General features: G+C 39.1%; 1 protein-coding gene and 1 pseudogene across 10 annotated transcripts in view; one reads left to right on the top strand and one right to left on the bottom strand.

The window, feature by feature from the left end:
- Window positions 1–1,083: 1,083 nt before the first annotated feature.
- Window positions 1,084–18,776, bottom strand: part of LOC411744 (spectrin beta chain) — a 29,682-nt gene continuing 11,989 nt past the window's right edge. The window contains exons 3-14 of one of the 10 annotated variants that reach the window (XR_003305321.1): window positions 12,472–18,378; window positions 12,295–12,386; window positions 12,113–12,217; window positions 11,882–12,024; window positions 11,646–11,704; window positions 11,036–11,092; window positions 9,393–9,488; window positions 7,540–7,695; window positions 6,494–6,761; window positions 6,129–6,311; window positions 5,280–5,361; window positions 1,084–3,248 (exon numbers count right to left, since the gene is read on the bottom strand). Coding sequence is in view for 2 of the 10 variants with exons in the window: in XM_006567391.3 (XP_006567454.1) it covers window positions 3,245–3,248; window positions 6,129–6,311; window positions 6,494–6,761; window positions 7,540–7,695; window positions 9,393–9,488; window positions 11,036–11,092; window positions 11,646–11,704; window positions 11,882–12,024; window positions 12,113–12,217; window positions 12,295–12,386; window positions 12,472–18,378 (7,070 nt within the window). In the remaining 8 variants the exon portion in view is untranslated. The remainder of the gene's footprint in view (window positions 3,249–5,279; window positions 5,362–6,128; window positions 6,312–6,493; window positions 6,762–7,539; window positions 7,696–9,392; window positions 9,489–11,035; window positions 11,093–11,645; window positions 11,705–11,881; window positions 12,025–12,112; window positions 12,218–12,294; window positions 12,387–12,471; window positions 18,379–18,776) is intronic. The other 9 variants (XR_003305325.1, XR_003305323.1, XR_003305322.1 and 6 more) reach the window with 9 other exon arrangements.
- On the top strand, window positions 8,166–8,638 carry LOC113218986 (annotated as a pseudogene).

Below are 18,776 nucleotides of genomic sequence, written 5' to 3'. Positions count from 1 at the left end.
TGAATAGTATTATAAAATTATAATGATGCTTATATAAGGAAATAGGAATATTCAAAGGATTTTTTTATAAATATAATTATCATATAGTTTTACAATTATCATATATTTTCTATCATAAACATTTTTATTTCTTATAATTTATCGTCCTTCATTATCTCGTATTTATATATATATATATATATAATCATATTTATATTTATATATAAAACACATAGCTATGAAATATTAAGTTTTGTGTGTAGTGTAGCAATGCGACTCCGAATAGTTTAAAAAATATCCACTAAATGCACATGCATTAAACTAGAAAAAAAGCGAACTTGTTTGTCGATTTCATCTCTTTCTTTTGATTAAGTTCTTTAATTATGGCTTTTCATCTTCTTGTCTAGGCGTACACTGCATTGATAATGATCGTATGTACAAATTAATATGAAGCGCACAGTATAATATAGTAAAAAAGATGAGACGTTTTACAAACGTATCCTCATGTGCTACTCAGAGGTCTTATTGCGAGAAATATATTATTCGCGTTATTAGAATAAAGTGCATTCCAAGAATAATGGAACAAGTCGACGTCAATTGAAATGAGTCGCATTGTAATTAGATGATATTAAAATAAAAATAATTTCCTTGTAAAAATAATTAATTCTTAAATAATCGTTATTGAAATAAAATAATTGCGAATATAAGTCTGAATATTAAATTGTTCTTATACTCTTTGTACGAAACGGAAAAAAGAAAATGAACATGATAAATATTTAAAAATATCAAAAAAAAAAAAAAGACAAAAAAAACGAAAAATAAAGCATAAAAATATCGCGTGATAATAATATGAATAGGATATCAGTTAGTATCAAGCGAGATACTTCCAAACAGAATCTTAATATCATTCTGAGTTTCTGAACTTGTCTAATTAATAAAAACTCGCTCAATAAAAACTGTATCACACACGCAGAAATATCTATAAAGAACAATTAAATATCTCTTTCTTTCTTTCTTTTTTTAATTCCGTAGAATCATGATATTTTTTAGGATCATATATAAGAGGAAATTCTTTAAATTATTACACAATGTGTGTTCCATTCGTTTTTTTTTTTTTTTTTTTTTTATAATCCTCCAATGCGTATCCCTTGCGGCATAGCATATATTTAACAATTTTTTTAAAGCTAATTTTTTATTTATATTTATATATAATATTTATATATTTATATATTTATATATATATTATGTCCCAAGTTAGTGTGCCGCTTAAAAATATATATATGGCAGTTATCGAAACGCAAACGAATCGTTTGCGGAGAAATATGAAATTAAAATAAACGTGCAGGGCGAGAAAGTGTACGTACAGTCGTTGCAAATGAACGTGCATCACGCAATTGAGCTGTTTACAATAGATGAAACAAAGGCAAAAATTATATAAATTATATAAATTATACAACGCTTCTTTCCTTCTTAAGACGAGCAACAAGTCGCATATCAAGTCACTGCACAAGCTCTGATATAAAAGTTCTTTCTAAAATAAAAACAATGTATATATAGTTCTATAACTTATATATAAGTAATTTTATTTTTTATTTTTACCTAAACTTTTATCTAATATAATATAATATAATATAAAAAGATTAAAAAATTTACTTTTCAATTATTTCAACATTTCAACAACTTGCAATTAAAACAAGAATATAAAATATATTCTAAGGCATTATTTCTTAAATTTTTAAAGCATTATTTCAACATTGAAATATCTAAAATATTAAAAAAGATAAAATATATGTAGAAAATATTGTAGAAAGGAATATTAACAAGTACATATTATGATAAAACAGATGACAGATCATTTGTCGATCATTTTTCATATTTGACTCATTATTATTTTCTTTCAATATGTAATTTTAAACATGAGCATGAATTCAAGATTGAATTCTTATTTCACTTTCAAATATCTGGAGAACTTTTGCAGCAACATGACATTAATAATAAAATTACAAAGACAAATGATCGTCTTAATGACATTAAAAAAAAACAATATAAAATACCACATATTAACCCTTCGCACTCCAAGCCTATTTTTCGCTCGGTCGTACCAGCAACTCCAAACGATTCCCATCCACACGTTCGATGGAATTTCTTACAATTAATTTATAATAATTTCACGCACAAATTAACGCATAAAATTTTTATATTTTAATATTTTATATATCTTTATATATAAAGGAAAAAAAATTAATGAATATTAAAGTCTATATTGTTGTTTTTTTTTTTTCAATATTTTATGAAGCAAGATGCATCCTCGGTTTATCAAAGCAAATAGAGTAATAGTACTTTTCCCTCTAACTTTTTTATTACATAATTATTTGTTTCACGCACTATAATAGTTTGAAAAAATCTAATTCACTTATATATTCTAGATACTTGCAGTTCTGCAGATTTTTCGAATACAAATTCATTTTCCAATTCTGTGCATGTTATCCATTTAACAATAAATCCGTTTAAAAATCAAATCGATAAATAAATATTGTCGCCGTTCAAGTTGCCGCATCAATCCAAGTGATGGCGAAGAAAGAAATCATCGTTGGAGCGCAAAGGGTTAAATTACAGGATCTATCTTGTATCGTGTTATCATTATTGCGTTGCCATGCAATTATGCCAAAAAAAAAAAAAAAAAAAGTGGAGAATTAATTTTGACGATCAATATCCAATATTCTTCGAGTAACTCGATCACGCTAACGTGGGACATTATTCGAATGTGTGTATGTATGTATGTGTGTGTCATTTTCTCAACTAGCGAATATATTGCAAAGTGTGTTCGAAAATTTTTTAAAAAAATTAAAAAAACGCAATCAGAGACTTTAAAAATGGCCTACACGCGCGTGAAAACACATACAGACAGCTGCTGAAATATTTTCTATTAATTTTTTTTTTCTTTTCTTTTTTTTTTTTTTTTCTTTCTGGCGAATAATATTCGAAGATGATAGGCGTATTTTCATAAAACGACACGAATGTTATAATAGCAAGTTGAATTGTCCTTCGATTCATTTCTTTTCTTTTTTTTCTTTTTTCTTTTTTTTTTTTTTTTTCAAACACCATGTCCGCGTGTATGTCTCCTAATTTTAATAATCAGCGTTGCTTTTTTTTTATTATTATTATTATTATTATTATTTGTTTTAACCACGTAGAGCGACGAAACATTTCTTTTAAACTGTGTGTGTTGTGCTGAGCGGCTTATACCGAACTTCACTGCTCCAGTTTAGCTGAAAATTGGCAAACAAAGCAAACGTTAAATTAAAAAAAGTGTTGACGCACCGTGCGTAGAGAAGGCGTGTGTTGTGTCTGTTCTGTTACAGTTTTAACATGTAACAGGTAATCTTTTTTATAAATGAGGCGTAGAGCTAAATTATTCTTATTTATCTTTTTATATAAATTTACGACGTATAAGTTAATAATAATATTCATCTTTTTTGAAAAAAAATTTAATAAAAATTATATGTGTATCTTGAAATCAAATCTTACATTTAAAATAGAAAAGTTGTAATCAAAAATGTATTATGTATTCCTTAACAAATAACATATTTAAAATACAATTTTCTATGAATTCTAAAATGTACAAAATAAAATAAAGCGCTCTAGCCTCTTTAAAATTTAATATTCACATAATATTGGGCAAGAATAAGTGTTGAATATCCAATAAACACAGTGTAGTCGATTTTTGACCTTTCCATTTTTCTTAAATTATTTAATTCAATTTAAATCATAATAAATTGTTTCATTTATACATCTTTTATTATTTAAAAATAATAAAATGGATAAGTTAAAATAGACCACCATGTATTATATATGAAGACAATAGTACTACGTTTTAAAAATATCTTCTGATGCTGCTAAATGAATGCTATACTATCGCTCAATGACACGAGCAAATACGGATGCTACACACATAAATGTGGACAATTAAAGTAAGTTAATGCATGAACCAGCTCTGTCTTTTTAATTGCACGCGTCTAAATGTCGCGTGAAGAGCCAAAATTTACCTCCAACAGTGTTATATCTTACTCAAAACCAAGATGATGATGATGATGTTTCTCTGAAAGTTTTTTTCCGATCAGCAAAAAAGCGTGAACAAATGATATAATATATGATGATATAATGAAGCAATGACAAAAGGATGGCCACAATATAATCCAACAATGATATACAGTAAATCATGTGTGTCTACGCATAGATAATAATAACATTACATGATACTAGAGCGAACGAAAGAAACGTTTCATGAAAAAGCAATGAAAAATGCGAATAAGAAGCACCTTGTGAACTGAGCTTTGATTTGGTGACACGATTAAAATGATTGTGTTTCATATTCTCTTCTCTTCTTTATGTATACTTTCTAGAATAAGCCAAATATATATTCGGTTTTTGAAGTGTTGAAATGTTTTGTCGCTAAAGTACAGCTGTCATTTAGGAATGATAATCATCCATTGCATTTCGTTGACCAGCAATGTTTCACTTTGTAAAAAAGTGAAACTGTTTCTTGATGGAATGCGATATTTTTTTTTCACTTTGCTTTCAATCTTTCTCTTTGATCCATATACATTTATACTTTCAAATATATCAATATTCCTTGACTCTATTAAGTGATATAGTTCATAAAATTCTACAGTCTTCAAATGCAATAATTTCTGAATTCATTAATAACACATAATATCAAAATTTTTTTCAATACTCAATCACATATATTCTTTCGTTAAATTTAATTTAAAATATTATTTTCTTTTAACATTAAAAACCCATAGAAAGTAAAGTAAACAATTAACAATTCTTTTTTTATTAAATTCATTAAAAGTTTCTAATTTTACTTCAGAAATTATTATCACATATATTTCTGATAATTAATGATTGTTATAGATTAAAGATTTTTTTCAAAAAAATATATACATATAACGGATAACGAGACATAACTGTAATTAGCGACTTGAATGAAAGGAACCTTATATAGGCGTGCATATGAAACACAGTTAAGCACTGTATGTATATAGTTCTCATCTTTATAGAGAACTTATAAATATATATCATTCCGCATTCACAATTGGAAGAACATTCCTCTTGTACCTCTCGAGATGTACTAATAAATGGAGAGAAAAAAAAAAAAAAAAAAAAAAAAATAATGAAATCAAAAAGTGTAACAGAAGGAGAGAGAGAGAAATACAACTGGTTAAACGATGATCAATGAAAATCGTGCAGTAGTACGACGGTAAAAAAATGATCTAATGATTGTTTATGCGACTCACCGCAATCTCTCTAAATGTTGTTCCAATTGTGTACTGTTTTCTTACAGTTCATTGGTTTCACACTTTCTACTTTTTGGCTTTTCTAAAATATGATAAAATATGCAAATGTGATCGAATGAAATGGAAAAATGTCTGCCAGCGTTTTAAACGTATTATCGTGAGATGGAAATGAAACATGGGAAAACCTCGAATCTTTCGAACAATCATATAATAATTTCCGAGGTGATCCTGCTACTCGATATAACGATGAACAATGAATATCGAGAAAAAAGGAACAAAATATATATATATATATTAAAATACCTACAGCTTCGAACACGGTATTTAATCGGGTCTTCGTTTTTTACTTTACTCTCAAACGCACTCGATGGCGAAATGCTAACGAAAAATTAGATCATTATGGATGATTAATGCAAGAAAAAAGGAAAAAAATGTTAGAAAGTCCATGGTTTAACATACACACCTTGTAATATCCATTACGAGCAATTAACAATGCTTACAACAATTCACGTTAACAATTGTCACAGCACTCGTAATAAATAGATAAATGAAAGTGATTTAAAAAAAAAAATCATCAGCACGAAGGGAACAATATGAAAGAACTTTTCTTTTATGAAATTGATGTAAATTAATTTAAAAATGAAACGATGATTAAAAGCAAAGAAGAAAGGATTGAACGGGCAAAAAGCTTCTCGACTATAAATAAATCCTCGTTTCGTATCGAATTCCATGAACTTTGTCGTCTTTTTATATTACGTGATATGTCGACGTCACGTCATCGCACGCGGTCACCCTTTTCTTTCTTTTTTTTTTTCCGAATGTTTCACATACTTCTAACGAGAGACTCACTTTTTCTTGAGAGTGAAGAAACTACGTCGTTTAGTTTCGGCTTGCGTGGGCGCGGGCAAAGTGTGCGCCCTGGATGTGCCCGCGCCTGATGTACCTTGTGCCGCTTGATTCAACACGGTAACCCATTCGTTCATTTCAGAATCATCTTTAGCCTGAAATAGGAAATCTGATCCGCTTTGTGACCTAAAAAAATTATACGAAATTTTACATTCTCGTTCTTCTCTTTTTATAAAATCATACAACGTAAATAATAACGAACATAACCTCTAGAACATAACCTAAGAAAGTAACAACCGGACAAATAGATCAAAAAGATATAAATTTGTCTATCCGTTTGTGCGGTCAAGAATACAGGTAGAACTCACTTTACTCGGAAGACGTGTTTCTTCTTAGTATAATCACTCGCCACGGTAATAGTAGCTCCTCTGAGATCGAGAGGAGATTCTCCCTTGTACGGTTGATCAGGCGCTGCCTTGTACGATTTTTGGTCCGTATATACAAACAAGCTTTGTCCACGTACAACCATGTACACCTTGTGCCAAGATCGATTAGACGCTTTCTTCGTTGTACTCTCCCATTCGTGCTTCCGTTGCAATACGCCTTCGAATTCATCGTCGGTGGGACTTCGTTGTTCTGTAAAATTGAATCCAATTTTAAAGAGGGGCAAAATTGATAATCCATGAACGAAACTACGCTACCTCGAAATTAAAATAAAACTCAAAGGATCAAAGAGAAGGAAGAGATAATCTACGTTACATAACATCCAATTTCCTTCCGGACGTACAACACAGGTTGCAAATATAATTATACATTCAGTGAAAGAGATCCATCTCGAGTAGGAGGAGCGAAACGGTTAATCGTTAGATTAGAGGTTATAAACGATCGCTGAAATGCGATTCAGCCACCCAAACGTGTACACGCATACGAGATACAATCGTCAATCGCAAACTTGATTCCGATCACGCGTGATTAGTGGGATGCATACATTATTAATAGTTTCCATAGCCCAGATTCTTAACACATTCCATTCTCGACACATCCCTCGTACACGTGCTCGAGACGTCATACGCACGCGCATACGCACGCGCAATACACACGCAATACACAATTCAGGAAGAACAAAGGAAACGCTTTCTTAGGATCCTTCTGGGATCGTAAAACGCTGAAAAGTAAAAAAAAGTAAGTTTAACGTTTTCTTCGATCCGTCTTTTTTTTCACCACCTTTACCTAGATAAAATAATATATTATATTATATTTTAATCGGCTAATGTTAATTCCTTGATTAAAATTATTTAATAAACTTTAGAGAAAATATTATTATTGGTGATTATTTAAAAATTATTGTAAGTAAGGCGATGGTAAAATAAGAGAAGCTCCAACGTGTGGCCGATGTGTGAATAGAATCGCTTACCAGAAATGCTGCGTTCATCATCACTCACGCCACTGCGATCTAAACTCGGCGACTTGGCGGATTTTCTCCAACGGAAGCTTCTGAACGGCGACTTGCTGCGACTACGTTCCTTACGTCTTAAAGTACCAGACTCGCTTCCGCTTCCACCTTTAGGAGCTTTCAACACGACACACGCAACACGCGCGATTATGTTATTAGCTACTTACACGTCACATCGAGAGCCTATCTTTATTTTATATATATATATATAATTATGATGAAAAGGAAGAATAGAAGGCGAGAATTTGTTAAATTCGTGGAAATCTTTTCGCTGCTCATGCAACATGCCCATGCGAGATCTACTTTTTTATCAAATTATGGCGAAAAGGAATCGATCTTCGAAGCTTTTTCTTTTTAAAGCTGGTCTTTGAGAAAAATAATCTCGAAATTCTACCAAATCGTCTATCTCATCTTTTGAAAAAAAAAAAAAAATTTCTTTCGTCGTTGCTATCAATCAGAAAATCAGAAATATTCAGAACGAATAATTAATAAGAGTTTGCATGAAAGTAGTCGAGAATCGAAATATCGAAAGTAACTCTGTCTCTCCTCTCTCTCCCAACTTTTGTTTCCGTTACCAGGGATAATATTTGCCAACATTCACGTTGTACGCAAAGAAACCTTTTTTTAACTTTTATAAGATCCTATTTTATCTCCTATAACTCAAGATGACGGCAGTTTTTGACCCGATGTTAAAAACCACGATAGAAACGTCCGATATCTGTTACAAAGATCAACCGGAAAAGATGCGTGTAACGGGTGTACAGATGATACCCGCGTTGATGACCGTAGCGCCAGCTTGGTCAGGCATTGCAGTAGTTGAATTAAAATTACGTGAAATATCTTTAAAACAGTACGAGGAGAAGTACTTGATAATGCTGTTTTATCCCTACGACTTCACCTTTATATGCCCGACGGAAATGATACAATTCAGTGATCGCATCGAGGAGTTCAATAAATTGGGTACACATTATTTTTTTTCACTCGTGTAACGATTAAAATAATAATAATAATAATAATAATATAAATGATGAATTATTTTCTTATTTTCTATACGCTCAACTCGAATTAGATTAAAAAAAAAAAAAAAAATGAGAAGAAAATCTAAATCTAATTTCATTTCAAATTGCAAACAGGTTGCGATGTAGTTGCTATTTCTACAGACTCCGTGTACGCGCATTTAGCATGGACCATCACGCCGCGGAAACAGGGCGGACTGGGCGAATTGAACATACCAATTTTATCCGACAAGAATCACAATATATCGAAATTGTACGGTGTTCTCGATGCTAAGGAGGGGATATCCCAGAAAGCATTGTTCGTTATCGACAAAAAGCAATTGATTCGATATATAATGATCAATGAAATCTGTACATCTCGTTCAGTCGACGAGACTCTAAGGATCGTCGAGGGGTGTAAATTCGTGGACGAATTCGGGGCCACTTGTCCCGCTGGGCCGAAGGATAAATTAAAAGAGAATTTGAATTATTTTACCACATGATATTCCGACGCAATACAACACTTTTTACACTACGTTTTTCTATAATTTTCTTTTAATTGTAAGAAAAGAGCGTCTTCTTCTTATATATATATTTCTCTTTTGTCACATTTATCTTGCGCTTCTTTTCAAATTATGAAATTAACCGTTTCGATGAAATCTTTTCGAACAGATTCATGCCAATGATGATGATTATATATATATATCGTTGTATTATCGTGGATTAATCTGATTAATTTTTTTTTTTTGATACGACCTTCCTTTTATCGTGAATGAATGGATGAATGAAGAGAATAATTAATCCTTGAAATGAACTTACTTGTTGGACTAGATAGACCTTGCGGAGGTTTCGAAGAGGTGGCAGGTGGCGTTGCTTCTCCTCGCGTGGATAGACGCGCAGGTTTCTGAACATGCACTATACACCATCACACCAATTTTAACATGCTATACTTTGAAAACGGATATTCAGAGCGAGAAAGATAACTCTCGATGGAAGCGAGATGTCGAGATACCGAACGTCGTATCTCTTACGTTATTTATGTTAAAAATAAGTGAAAGAACATTTATATATGATGAATAATGTTTTTGAAGCTTGTCGATGCGTACTTGTGGATGTAATAAGATGAGAAATTAATAATAGAAGTTAATAACACAAACGAAACAACATGGTCGAAAACGAACGAATGAACAAGCATCCGTTATTCGGAAGGAAAGATGCACGCACACGCACAAGCATATTTTGAAATTTCAGAATCGTTAGAATAAATAAATTAAGTTTTTAAGTGATCACCGGTGTGTGCTTACCTTTCGAATTATAAATTCGAAATAAATTTTTTAATCGAAAAACACGATTTCAATTCGTGAAATTGATTTTAACCTATATTTTTGCAAAAATCATTGTATTCGATTATTGTATAAGAATAGAATTTATTTAATATAATCAAATAAAATCGTGAAATATTTCAACGATTAGATTGCAATATTAACAAACTTTCCTGATGTTATATTTGAATAAATATCATTATTAATAATTTTTCTACATAAATAAGTCACTTTGTCTCGGGTAGAATGTCTCCATCACCTGCTAAAAACAGTTAATAAAAGCAAGTAAATGAACACAGCTTATCGATTATAGCGAAAGGCAGAAGTAATTGGCCTAAGAATATGCTGAAAGACACAAAGATCATCAGTGAAATTTATCATTTAACTCGAATTGTGTAAAAATTGAATCGAAGACATTTTTTTCTCTCCCCTCCCCTCCTTTTTGCCGAGAAAAATATTTATAAGTTTAGCTTGCGTAAAATTACTCGTTGTAAATATTATTACACAATTCGAATTAAATATTTCCACGATGGAAAGAAAGAAAACCGATCTGCCGTAAATCAGATGATGCCAGATGATTTAATTTTATGCTCCATCACCAGCTTAAAGGATCGATATAGCAGGATCTATATATAAAGTGCAATTCAATCATCAAATACCAGATTCTCGTTTGCGGAATAAGAGTAAAACGGGATGAATACAAAGTTGTGTTAAAACATTTTGAAAAAGCTTGATTATTGATTTTTAATAAATCAAAAGAGAATATACTGATATTCAATGAAGTGATGCTATTAAAGAAATGAATAATTAAAATTAGTACATATATATTATTATATATATATATAAAATGATTTCTGTTCATCCTGAAAAAGATTTTTAACCCTTTGCACTCATTAGCCACAATGAGAAAGACAAATGATATTAAAATGAATTGTAAAAAAGAGAGAGAGAGAGAGAATATGATTATAAAAAAATTAACAGACAATGCAATAAAAATGATGATGCGATAATTAAATGATGTAAACAATACGCTATATGAATATGAAAAAAATATAATAAGTTTTTTTTAACAATAATAATCATTTTATAATAAAATATCGAGTGCAAAATTGGCGATATTCATTTCATCAGGACACTCACCTTCCTTGGGCTTGTCTTGAGGCTGTGGTGTACGTGTAGAAGCCTTGCGAGGTGCCACTGTGGATTGTGCATTCCGTGCCGCATTTAAAGGTGCGTTCAGGAAAGGATTAATAATCAGGAACACCAGGATTTTCAAACGGGACGGAGCCACAATGTTGACAATAGGTTGGAAAAAGAGAAAGGCAAAAATAAACGTGCTGTTAGCAATTTCATGCTTATCCAAACAAACCAGTTTGTAAAACCAGTCGCCTAAGAGTTAAGTGTACAAAAATACGTGGAAAGCAAACTTGTACAATACAATATTGTATTAGTGGAACAAAAAAAAAAAAAAAAAAAAAAAGAAAGAAAGAAAGAAAAAAGAACATTTCTATTAATTTTATATAGCCGAATAAAGGTCTCTGTCGGAGCCCGTTTGATTTGAAATTTTCTCAGAGAATCATTTTAAAACACGAGAAAAAAAAACATTCAAGAAAATTAATCTTTTTATTCGATATCATAATTAGTCTTTTGAATAAATTATCGTTATCCTTTAACGTATTAAAATGCAACTTATATGGCACTCTTGTCAAATTACTTTTCAAAATATTATGCATACGTTTTATCATCTTACCATGCGACTCATCTTCTCCAGTTGGACGTTCCCCACTTGGTACACCCTCTGCTTCTGCTCTGTTTCCACAAAAATTATATTCTTACTTTACTATATTTACATCCAATTTGATTGCATTCTAATTTTATTACTCAATTATCAATTCAAATTCTATAATTTCATTACTGTAATAGCTTCTTTCTTATTAAACTATTTTTATTTTTAAATAAAAAAAAAAGAAGCAGTTTAAAAAATACCTCTCGCTAGGTGGTTCGTCTGGACTAGTTACAGGCGTTGCTTTAGCTAATCGAGCTGCCTCGGCTGCCGCGGCCTCCTCTTTCTTGCGTCTTTCCTCTTCTTCCCGTTCTTGTTCCCTCCTCTTCATTTCCTTCAACTCAAACTGCAACACGCAGGAATTTTCATCGAATATATTCGTTTCACGAATAAGATATCTGTAATTTTTAATAAAGGGATGGAAAAACACTGACCGTAGTGAGTCGATGCAAGGCACTAAACCTTTCTTCCTGCGCGGCTGCCGATTTTTCGAACGCTTCGTGTTTCTTGATCAGGTTCTCCACTTCGTCGATCGTGTGCTACAACAATTACACGTTCAGTTAATAATAATTTAAACGATGATCACACGTTAGAGAAATTATTCCAAATTACTTACGCCAAGCTCTTGGCTCATAAGGTACGGTTCTTGGGCGATCAACCACGCTTCGGCAACCGCAGCGTCTCTTGCGAATTGATACACCTCCAAAACTGTAAGAAACACGTTACACGTTAACGAGAGGTGTGTCAACAAGTTTATTTACCTTCAACGAAAATATTGTAATAAAATATTTACTCAGTTGCAAATTCTCCCAGCGTTCCTCCCATCTATGCAACAAGGCGTTTCTATGATCCGTCAGAGCTGCCAATTTCTCTTTGATCTGGCTGCTCGCGTAATGATTTCTAGCCAGCAAATCTTTTCCAAGATTGATGCACGCCATCAAGTTATCCTCCCTGGCGTCTATCTCGGCTTTCAAACTTTGATGATTGTTCATGAGCAGCTCAACCCCGGCCACGTCTCGAGGCTTCTCCGAGGTGTTCATCTGGCGGACCACGTCGTCCATCCAAATCATAAGTGTTCTGACCATGTTGAAGAATCGGAACAGATCACCGGTGTCCTCCAACTTGGTCCTCCTGGCGTCGCACAACGACTGAAGGTTGTTCCACGCGGCGACCACCTCTCCCTCGCGATTCGTTATCTCCCTAGCCTTGTCCCCCGCGTAACTCGCCTGCAACTTGGCGGACTCCTCTTGTATCTGGGTCACCTGGCTTTGCAACGTGGACAAATCCTGCATGAAATTGGCGTGTTTCCGTTGCAGGGCTGAAACGGAGCCGGCGTCCCGGCCCAACTCGTCCGACATCGCGTTCTGCTTCTCCAATATTCTTCCAAGCACGTCTTTGCAATCGTGGAAGAATTTGTGCAACTCTCGGCTGGCTTGCAACATCTGCGTACGCGTCTCGATCAATTCCAACAAATCCTGCCACACCTCGTTCAACCCGTCCTTCCATTCGGCGATCGTGGCAGCGTCCGAGTGGCCGGTCGCTATCAGGGAATCCGCGATCCCGTTCACGGCCGCCACTCTCTCCGACCCTATCGCCTCCGTGTCCCGCGCGAACTCCTTGAACCTTTCCCAGAGGAGCGTCACGTGGTCGTAATCTTGGCCCAACTCGTGGCTTCCAGCGACCAATTCCCTCTCGGCGATCCACTGTTCCAGATCGTCCACCTCCCTGTTCAGCATGAACAACTGAAGCGCCTCGTCCAACTTGGCCCTCCGTTCACCGGCCAGATCCTTCAGGCCTGCGTACAGCTTGTCCACCTGGGATTGTTTCACGGCTATCTGATCGCCTAGCGGGTGTTGATCGTTGATCAATTGCCTGGCAGTTTCGCCCAATTGGCGAATAGTCTCCGCGTAATCTTCGACCGCGTGCTCCAAAGACTCGTGCTTCTTCATCAGATTCTGGGCAGAGATCTCGTCCTTGCCGCGATCCTCGACCATCATGTACAACTCCTGCTCGCTCATCCAAGATTCCGCCTCCGTCGCGTCGAAGAAGTATTGCTGCGCCTTCTCGTTCTGAAGGAGGTGCTTGTTCCTGTCGTCCACCGCGTGCTTCAACTCCTTCCACTTCTCGGTCAGCTCGGATATCAGCTTCTGGAACTCGGGGCTGTCCTCGTGCCCTTCGTCTATCAGCTTCTGCCCGTTGTTGCAAACCAGATTGATCCTCGGCTCGTGATTCTCTATCTCGGTGCGCAAAGATTGATTCTTCTTCTTCAGCATGTGCACGTTGAACAACGAGTTCCCGTACTCGGTGCTGGTCGCCTGCGGCATCTTCTCGGCTATCCACAGCTTCTCGTCCTCCACGTCCCGCCTGAACTGGAACGCCTCCTTCTTCTTCTCCAACTGGCGCTGCCTGTCGATCAACGGCGCCTTCAACTGGGCAAACCTCTGGGCCACCTTCTCCTTCTTGCACTTGATCTCCTCCATCTTGTCCTCGGGCACGGTGCGCTGCAAGTGCTCCGCCTGTTTGTCCAACTCGGTAACCTGCCTCGCCTTCACCGCCATCTGCGTCTCGATCATCTGTTGCTTCTGCATCAGGATGTTGACCGAGGCCAGATCTGATCCCGTGTCCGTGCTCTCGATTTGCTTCTCCAACTCGTTCATCCACGAGTCGATGTCGTCGCAGGTCTGGTGGATGAGAACCTCCCGATTCGCGTCGAACAATCGTTCCCCTTTGTCGTGCGTGGTCGTTTCGAGCTCCTCGAATTGATCGGCCAATTCGGCCACCTTCGGCTTGATGATCTCGGCCAGGTCTGGCTTCTGTTGGATCAACTCCTCGGCCGCCTGTTGCAACTGCTGCAAGCGATCCTTGTTGCTCGCTATCTCAGCCTCGAACGCCTGATGCCTGGTCCACTTGCTGTGCACGGTCTTGGCGCTCCTGTAAGTCTCGTCCTGGGCGGTGATGTGCTTCTCCTGCACCCATTCGCCCAACTCCTCGCAATCCTGCAGGAACATCTGCAACTGCAACTGATCCTTCAGCTTCTCCATGTACTGGTTCGCCTTCTCCCGGTTTATACGGCGTCGCTCGTTGATGCTCTCCGCCTTCCTCTTGACTTTGTCGGCCGCGAAGTGTCCCTCGTCGACAAGCCGTCCAGCGTACTGGACCACGGAATTGATCTTCTCGTCGTTCGCGTCCATCGTGGTCATGAACGCCTCGTGCCGTTTAATCATGTGCTCGGCCTGCTCGAAATTGGCCGGAGTTTCATCCTTGGCGAGAATGTGCTCTTGCTGGGACAAAAGCACCTCTGCCTGGCGAGCGTCGCGGTCGAATATCTGCAAGTTGAGGGAATTGGACAGCAGGATCTTCCTGTTCACCCACATCTGGTGCAACTCCTCCCAGCCCATCTTCAGAGCGTTCAACCTCTCCCTGAGGAACATGTACTGGGTGTCGCCGTCCCCGGCCTCGCTCGTCAACCTCTCCCCGTACTCCATCATCTTCTGGTAATCGTCCGTGTAATTGTCGATCTCCTCCTTGATGTTCTGGTGTTGGGTCAACAGTTTCTCAGCGTCTGCCAACGTAGTTGGCGTGTCCTCGCTCGCCACGTCGGTCTGGGTCTTGGTCAACCACGCCTGGAAGTGGTCCAGATCCCTGAGGAATCTGTGCAGGTCGCCCGCCTCCTCGAGTTTCGCGTCCCGCTCCTTCAACATCTGCGTCAATTGCTCCCATATCGTGTGTATCTGGTCGATCCTTCCCTTGATCACCTCGGGATCCTCGAGGTTCTGCTGCTGGATATTCTGCGCCTCCATCTCCAACGCGTCCAGCTTCGCCTGGATCGCGGCCAAGTCGCGCTCCATCCCGCTCAATCTGCGCTGCAACGTCATCACCCCGGTCAGATCCATCTCCAGGCTGTCCGTCTGCTGGAGGATGCGTTTCTTGTCCTCGATCCAGGACACGGTCTCCCGGCACTCGATGTGGAACGTCTGCACCCCGTGGGCCGAGTTCAACTCGTCCCTCTTGTTCTCCGCCTTCTCCCTCAGCTCGGCCCACTTCTGGTTCAGCTCGTTCTGCCGCGCCACGATCTGCTCCGAGTTTGGATGCTCGACGTGCAACAACTGCCTGGCCAGTTGATTCACCACTGCGACGCGGGACGCGTTCGCGTACATCTCCTTCTCGAACCCGTTGTACCTGTGCTTCATTATCTCCACGTCCTCGATATCCTTGGCGGGGACCATCGTCTCCAGCATCCGATTCTTCTCCCCTATCCACTGCTCCACGCCGTCCGACTCGCTGAACAACTTGTACAACGACAACGCGTCCAACAGCCTCTGCTTTCGAAGCTTGGCGAGCTCCATCAACTCCTTGTACCTGGAGTCGATGGAGGCGAGCCTCTCCAACACCTCGGGCGACTTGGCGTCCTGCTCGCCGAGGGACGAGGCCTGTTGATGGAGTTGGTCGATGGTGGCTGCGTAATTCTTCAGCTCGTCCGTCACGTCCTTGTGCTTCTTCAGCAACGACTGCACGTTGGCCTCGTCCCTGCCGACGTCCTCGGACGAGACTAGCCGCAACGTGTCCAGCATCCAAATGTCTATGTCGTCCGCGTCGGCGAACAACTGGTGGTAGTCGACCGCCTCCTCCAATCGTTTCCTTCTGAATGCAGCCAGATCCAACAGGTGATTCCACATGCCCAGGATCTCGTGAAGCCTCTCCTGGATCCTGTCCGAGCCGAAGTGTTTCTGGCGGACCAACTCGTCCCCGACCGCTGCCACGGACATCAGTTGGGGCTCGTGGGATTGGATCTCGTTCTCGAGCGCTTTGTGCTTGGACAGGAGGAGGTTTATCGTGGTCAAGTCGTGGCCGATGTCCCCGGTGGACACTATCTGCTCCTTCTCCTTTATCCAATTCTCCTCGTCGGCCATGTCCCAGTAGAATTGCCACAACTTTCGAGACTCCTCCAGCCTGGCCCTCCTCTCCACCGCCAATCGTACCAGCTCGGCGTAAGCGTCCTCGAGTTGTTGCACGCGCTCCACTATGATCGCCGGGTCGCAAGGCCTGTATCCCTCCCCGTGGTCGAGGAATCTCTGGCTCTGTTGCACCACCGCCTTCACCCTCTCCCCCAACACGTTGATATCGGCCTCGACCAGGGAGTGCTTCTGCAACAGATCCTCCACGCCCATCAAGTGTTTCCCGTAATCGTCGGTCAACAGGCGCATCTTTATCTCCTCCATGCTGTCGAGGATGTACAACATCTCTTGGAAGTTTTGCTGCAGCTGGAGGGACAGCTCCAGCCTCATCCTCCTCGCGCGGAGCAGCTCCAACAAGTAATTCCACAGTCTGAGCACGTTGTCCTTTCGGGCGTTGATGCGCTCTATGTCGTGGTAATTCTCTGCCTCGAGTTCCTGGGAGACGGCCATCACGGCCTGGACCCGCTCCTCGTACGCGAAGATGTCCGTCTCGATGGCCTCGTGCTTCTTCGCCGCCGCCTCGACGGCCGCCAAGTCGAAGCCGAAATTGTCCTGGGAGACGAGGCGCTGGTTCTCGGACAGCCAGGTCTCCCTCATGCTCGCCTTCCGATTGAACCTCGCCGCCAATTGCTCCAACTTCTCCTGGCGGATCAACTCCTCCCGAAGGGCTAGCTCGCGCTCGTGCTCCGCCTTCTCCAACCTCTCCCACGCCTTGTTTATGTCCGAGATCATCTTCCCCTCCTTGGGCGTGTACGGTTTCTGATTGTTCGCGCGCATCTTCGACTGCAAGGTGAACAGCAACACCTCGAGGTTCCCCTTCTCGACGAACTTGGGCGGTTTCTCCACGGTTCGGTAGTTGGAGAATTGGGAAAGCTGAGACTGGACACCCACCAACGAATTGGCAAATCGGCGGTCGCCCAACGCCTCTATAGTACCCTCGATCCAACGCAACAGATCGCTGGTCAGGCTCTCGTACTCGTGTATCATGCGATCGTTCTCCATTGCAATGCCGACCACTTTGCCTATCCTTTTACCTTGCACCGTCTCCTGTTTCATCTTGGAGAAGTAATGGTAATACGTGACCACGTAAGTGATGATCGATTTCTCGTCCGGATGGTCCACGAAAATATCCTCCGCGTCCAAAAGTTTCGTCAGACCGAGCTTGTCCTCGGCCACGTTGAACGCGTTGTTCAAGTTGTATATGGCGTTCGACTTGGACAGTTTCTCGAACTGGATCAAATCTGGCCGGTGTTTGTGAATGATGGCGTTGAACGCCAACCCGTCGCGCCAAGAAGTCGTGAAATTCCTCACGTTCACGTTATGGTAACCGGCGGTTTTCATCTGGCACCAGAGAAGAAGCGCGTCCTTGGCCGATTTCGTTTCCTGATTATCCGTCTCCTCGATCGTGATATCCTGTATCTGGAATCGCAAGATTATGGTCCAAATGAGGCCTAGGGATAATCGCGGATTTCCATCCACTATGTCGTGCGAGCCCATGTTTTCCAAGTGGACGCGTTGCTCGCGTAGGAATTGCAACGCCTTGTCCACGTTCTCCAAACAGTGGATCCGCATTTTCCCTTTCGTCGGTCGCGGCAACCGTTCCCCGGAGAGGATCTCGAGAAGCTTGATCAGCATTTTCCCGTCGCGGAGATCGACGTACAAGTCCCCGATCCGGCAAGAGCATCGAACCAAGTGGGAGTTGACCCATTTTTGGAAAGTCTTTTTTTGTACCAATTCACGTTCACCTGAAATCGAACCAACGTATTCAAAACGTAAGATTATAAAAAAAAATTTTATTTTATCTTTATTTTTTTCAAATCGAAGGCTTTATCGCTTTATTCTCCTTCTTTTTATCTTCGATATTTCAATCTTTTTTTCACTACAATCTTTACGAGTGATTTACTTCGAAATATATATATATATTTTTCTAACGAAGAGAATTTTCTACGATGAATGTAAACTAAAATTTCACGAGTTTATAAAACAAAAAATATTTGTATCGATAATTAATAATTTCGTTATTCGATGCCTCGGTGTATAAATTTATCTTTACAATTTTAAATATATAACACACGGATCCTTGGGCAGTTGTCGGAACGCGTCAGAATTATCGCGAGCAAAAAATTTTATAATCCTAATTACG

The sequence above is a fragment of the Apis mellifera genome, linkage group LG9 (genome assembly GCF_003254395.2).
Source record: "Apis mellifera strain DH4 linkage group LG9, Amel_HAv3.1, whole genome shotgun sequence".
In the NCBI taxonomy this organism is placed as follows: domain Eukaryota; kingdom Metazoa; phylum Arthropoda; class Insecta; order Hymenoptera; family Apidae; genus Apis; species Apis mellifera.
The sequence above is the reverse complement of the archived record's forward strand: the minus strand, read 5'-3'. Positions and strand labels throughout refer to the sequence as shown.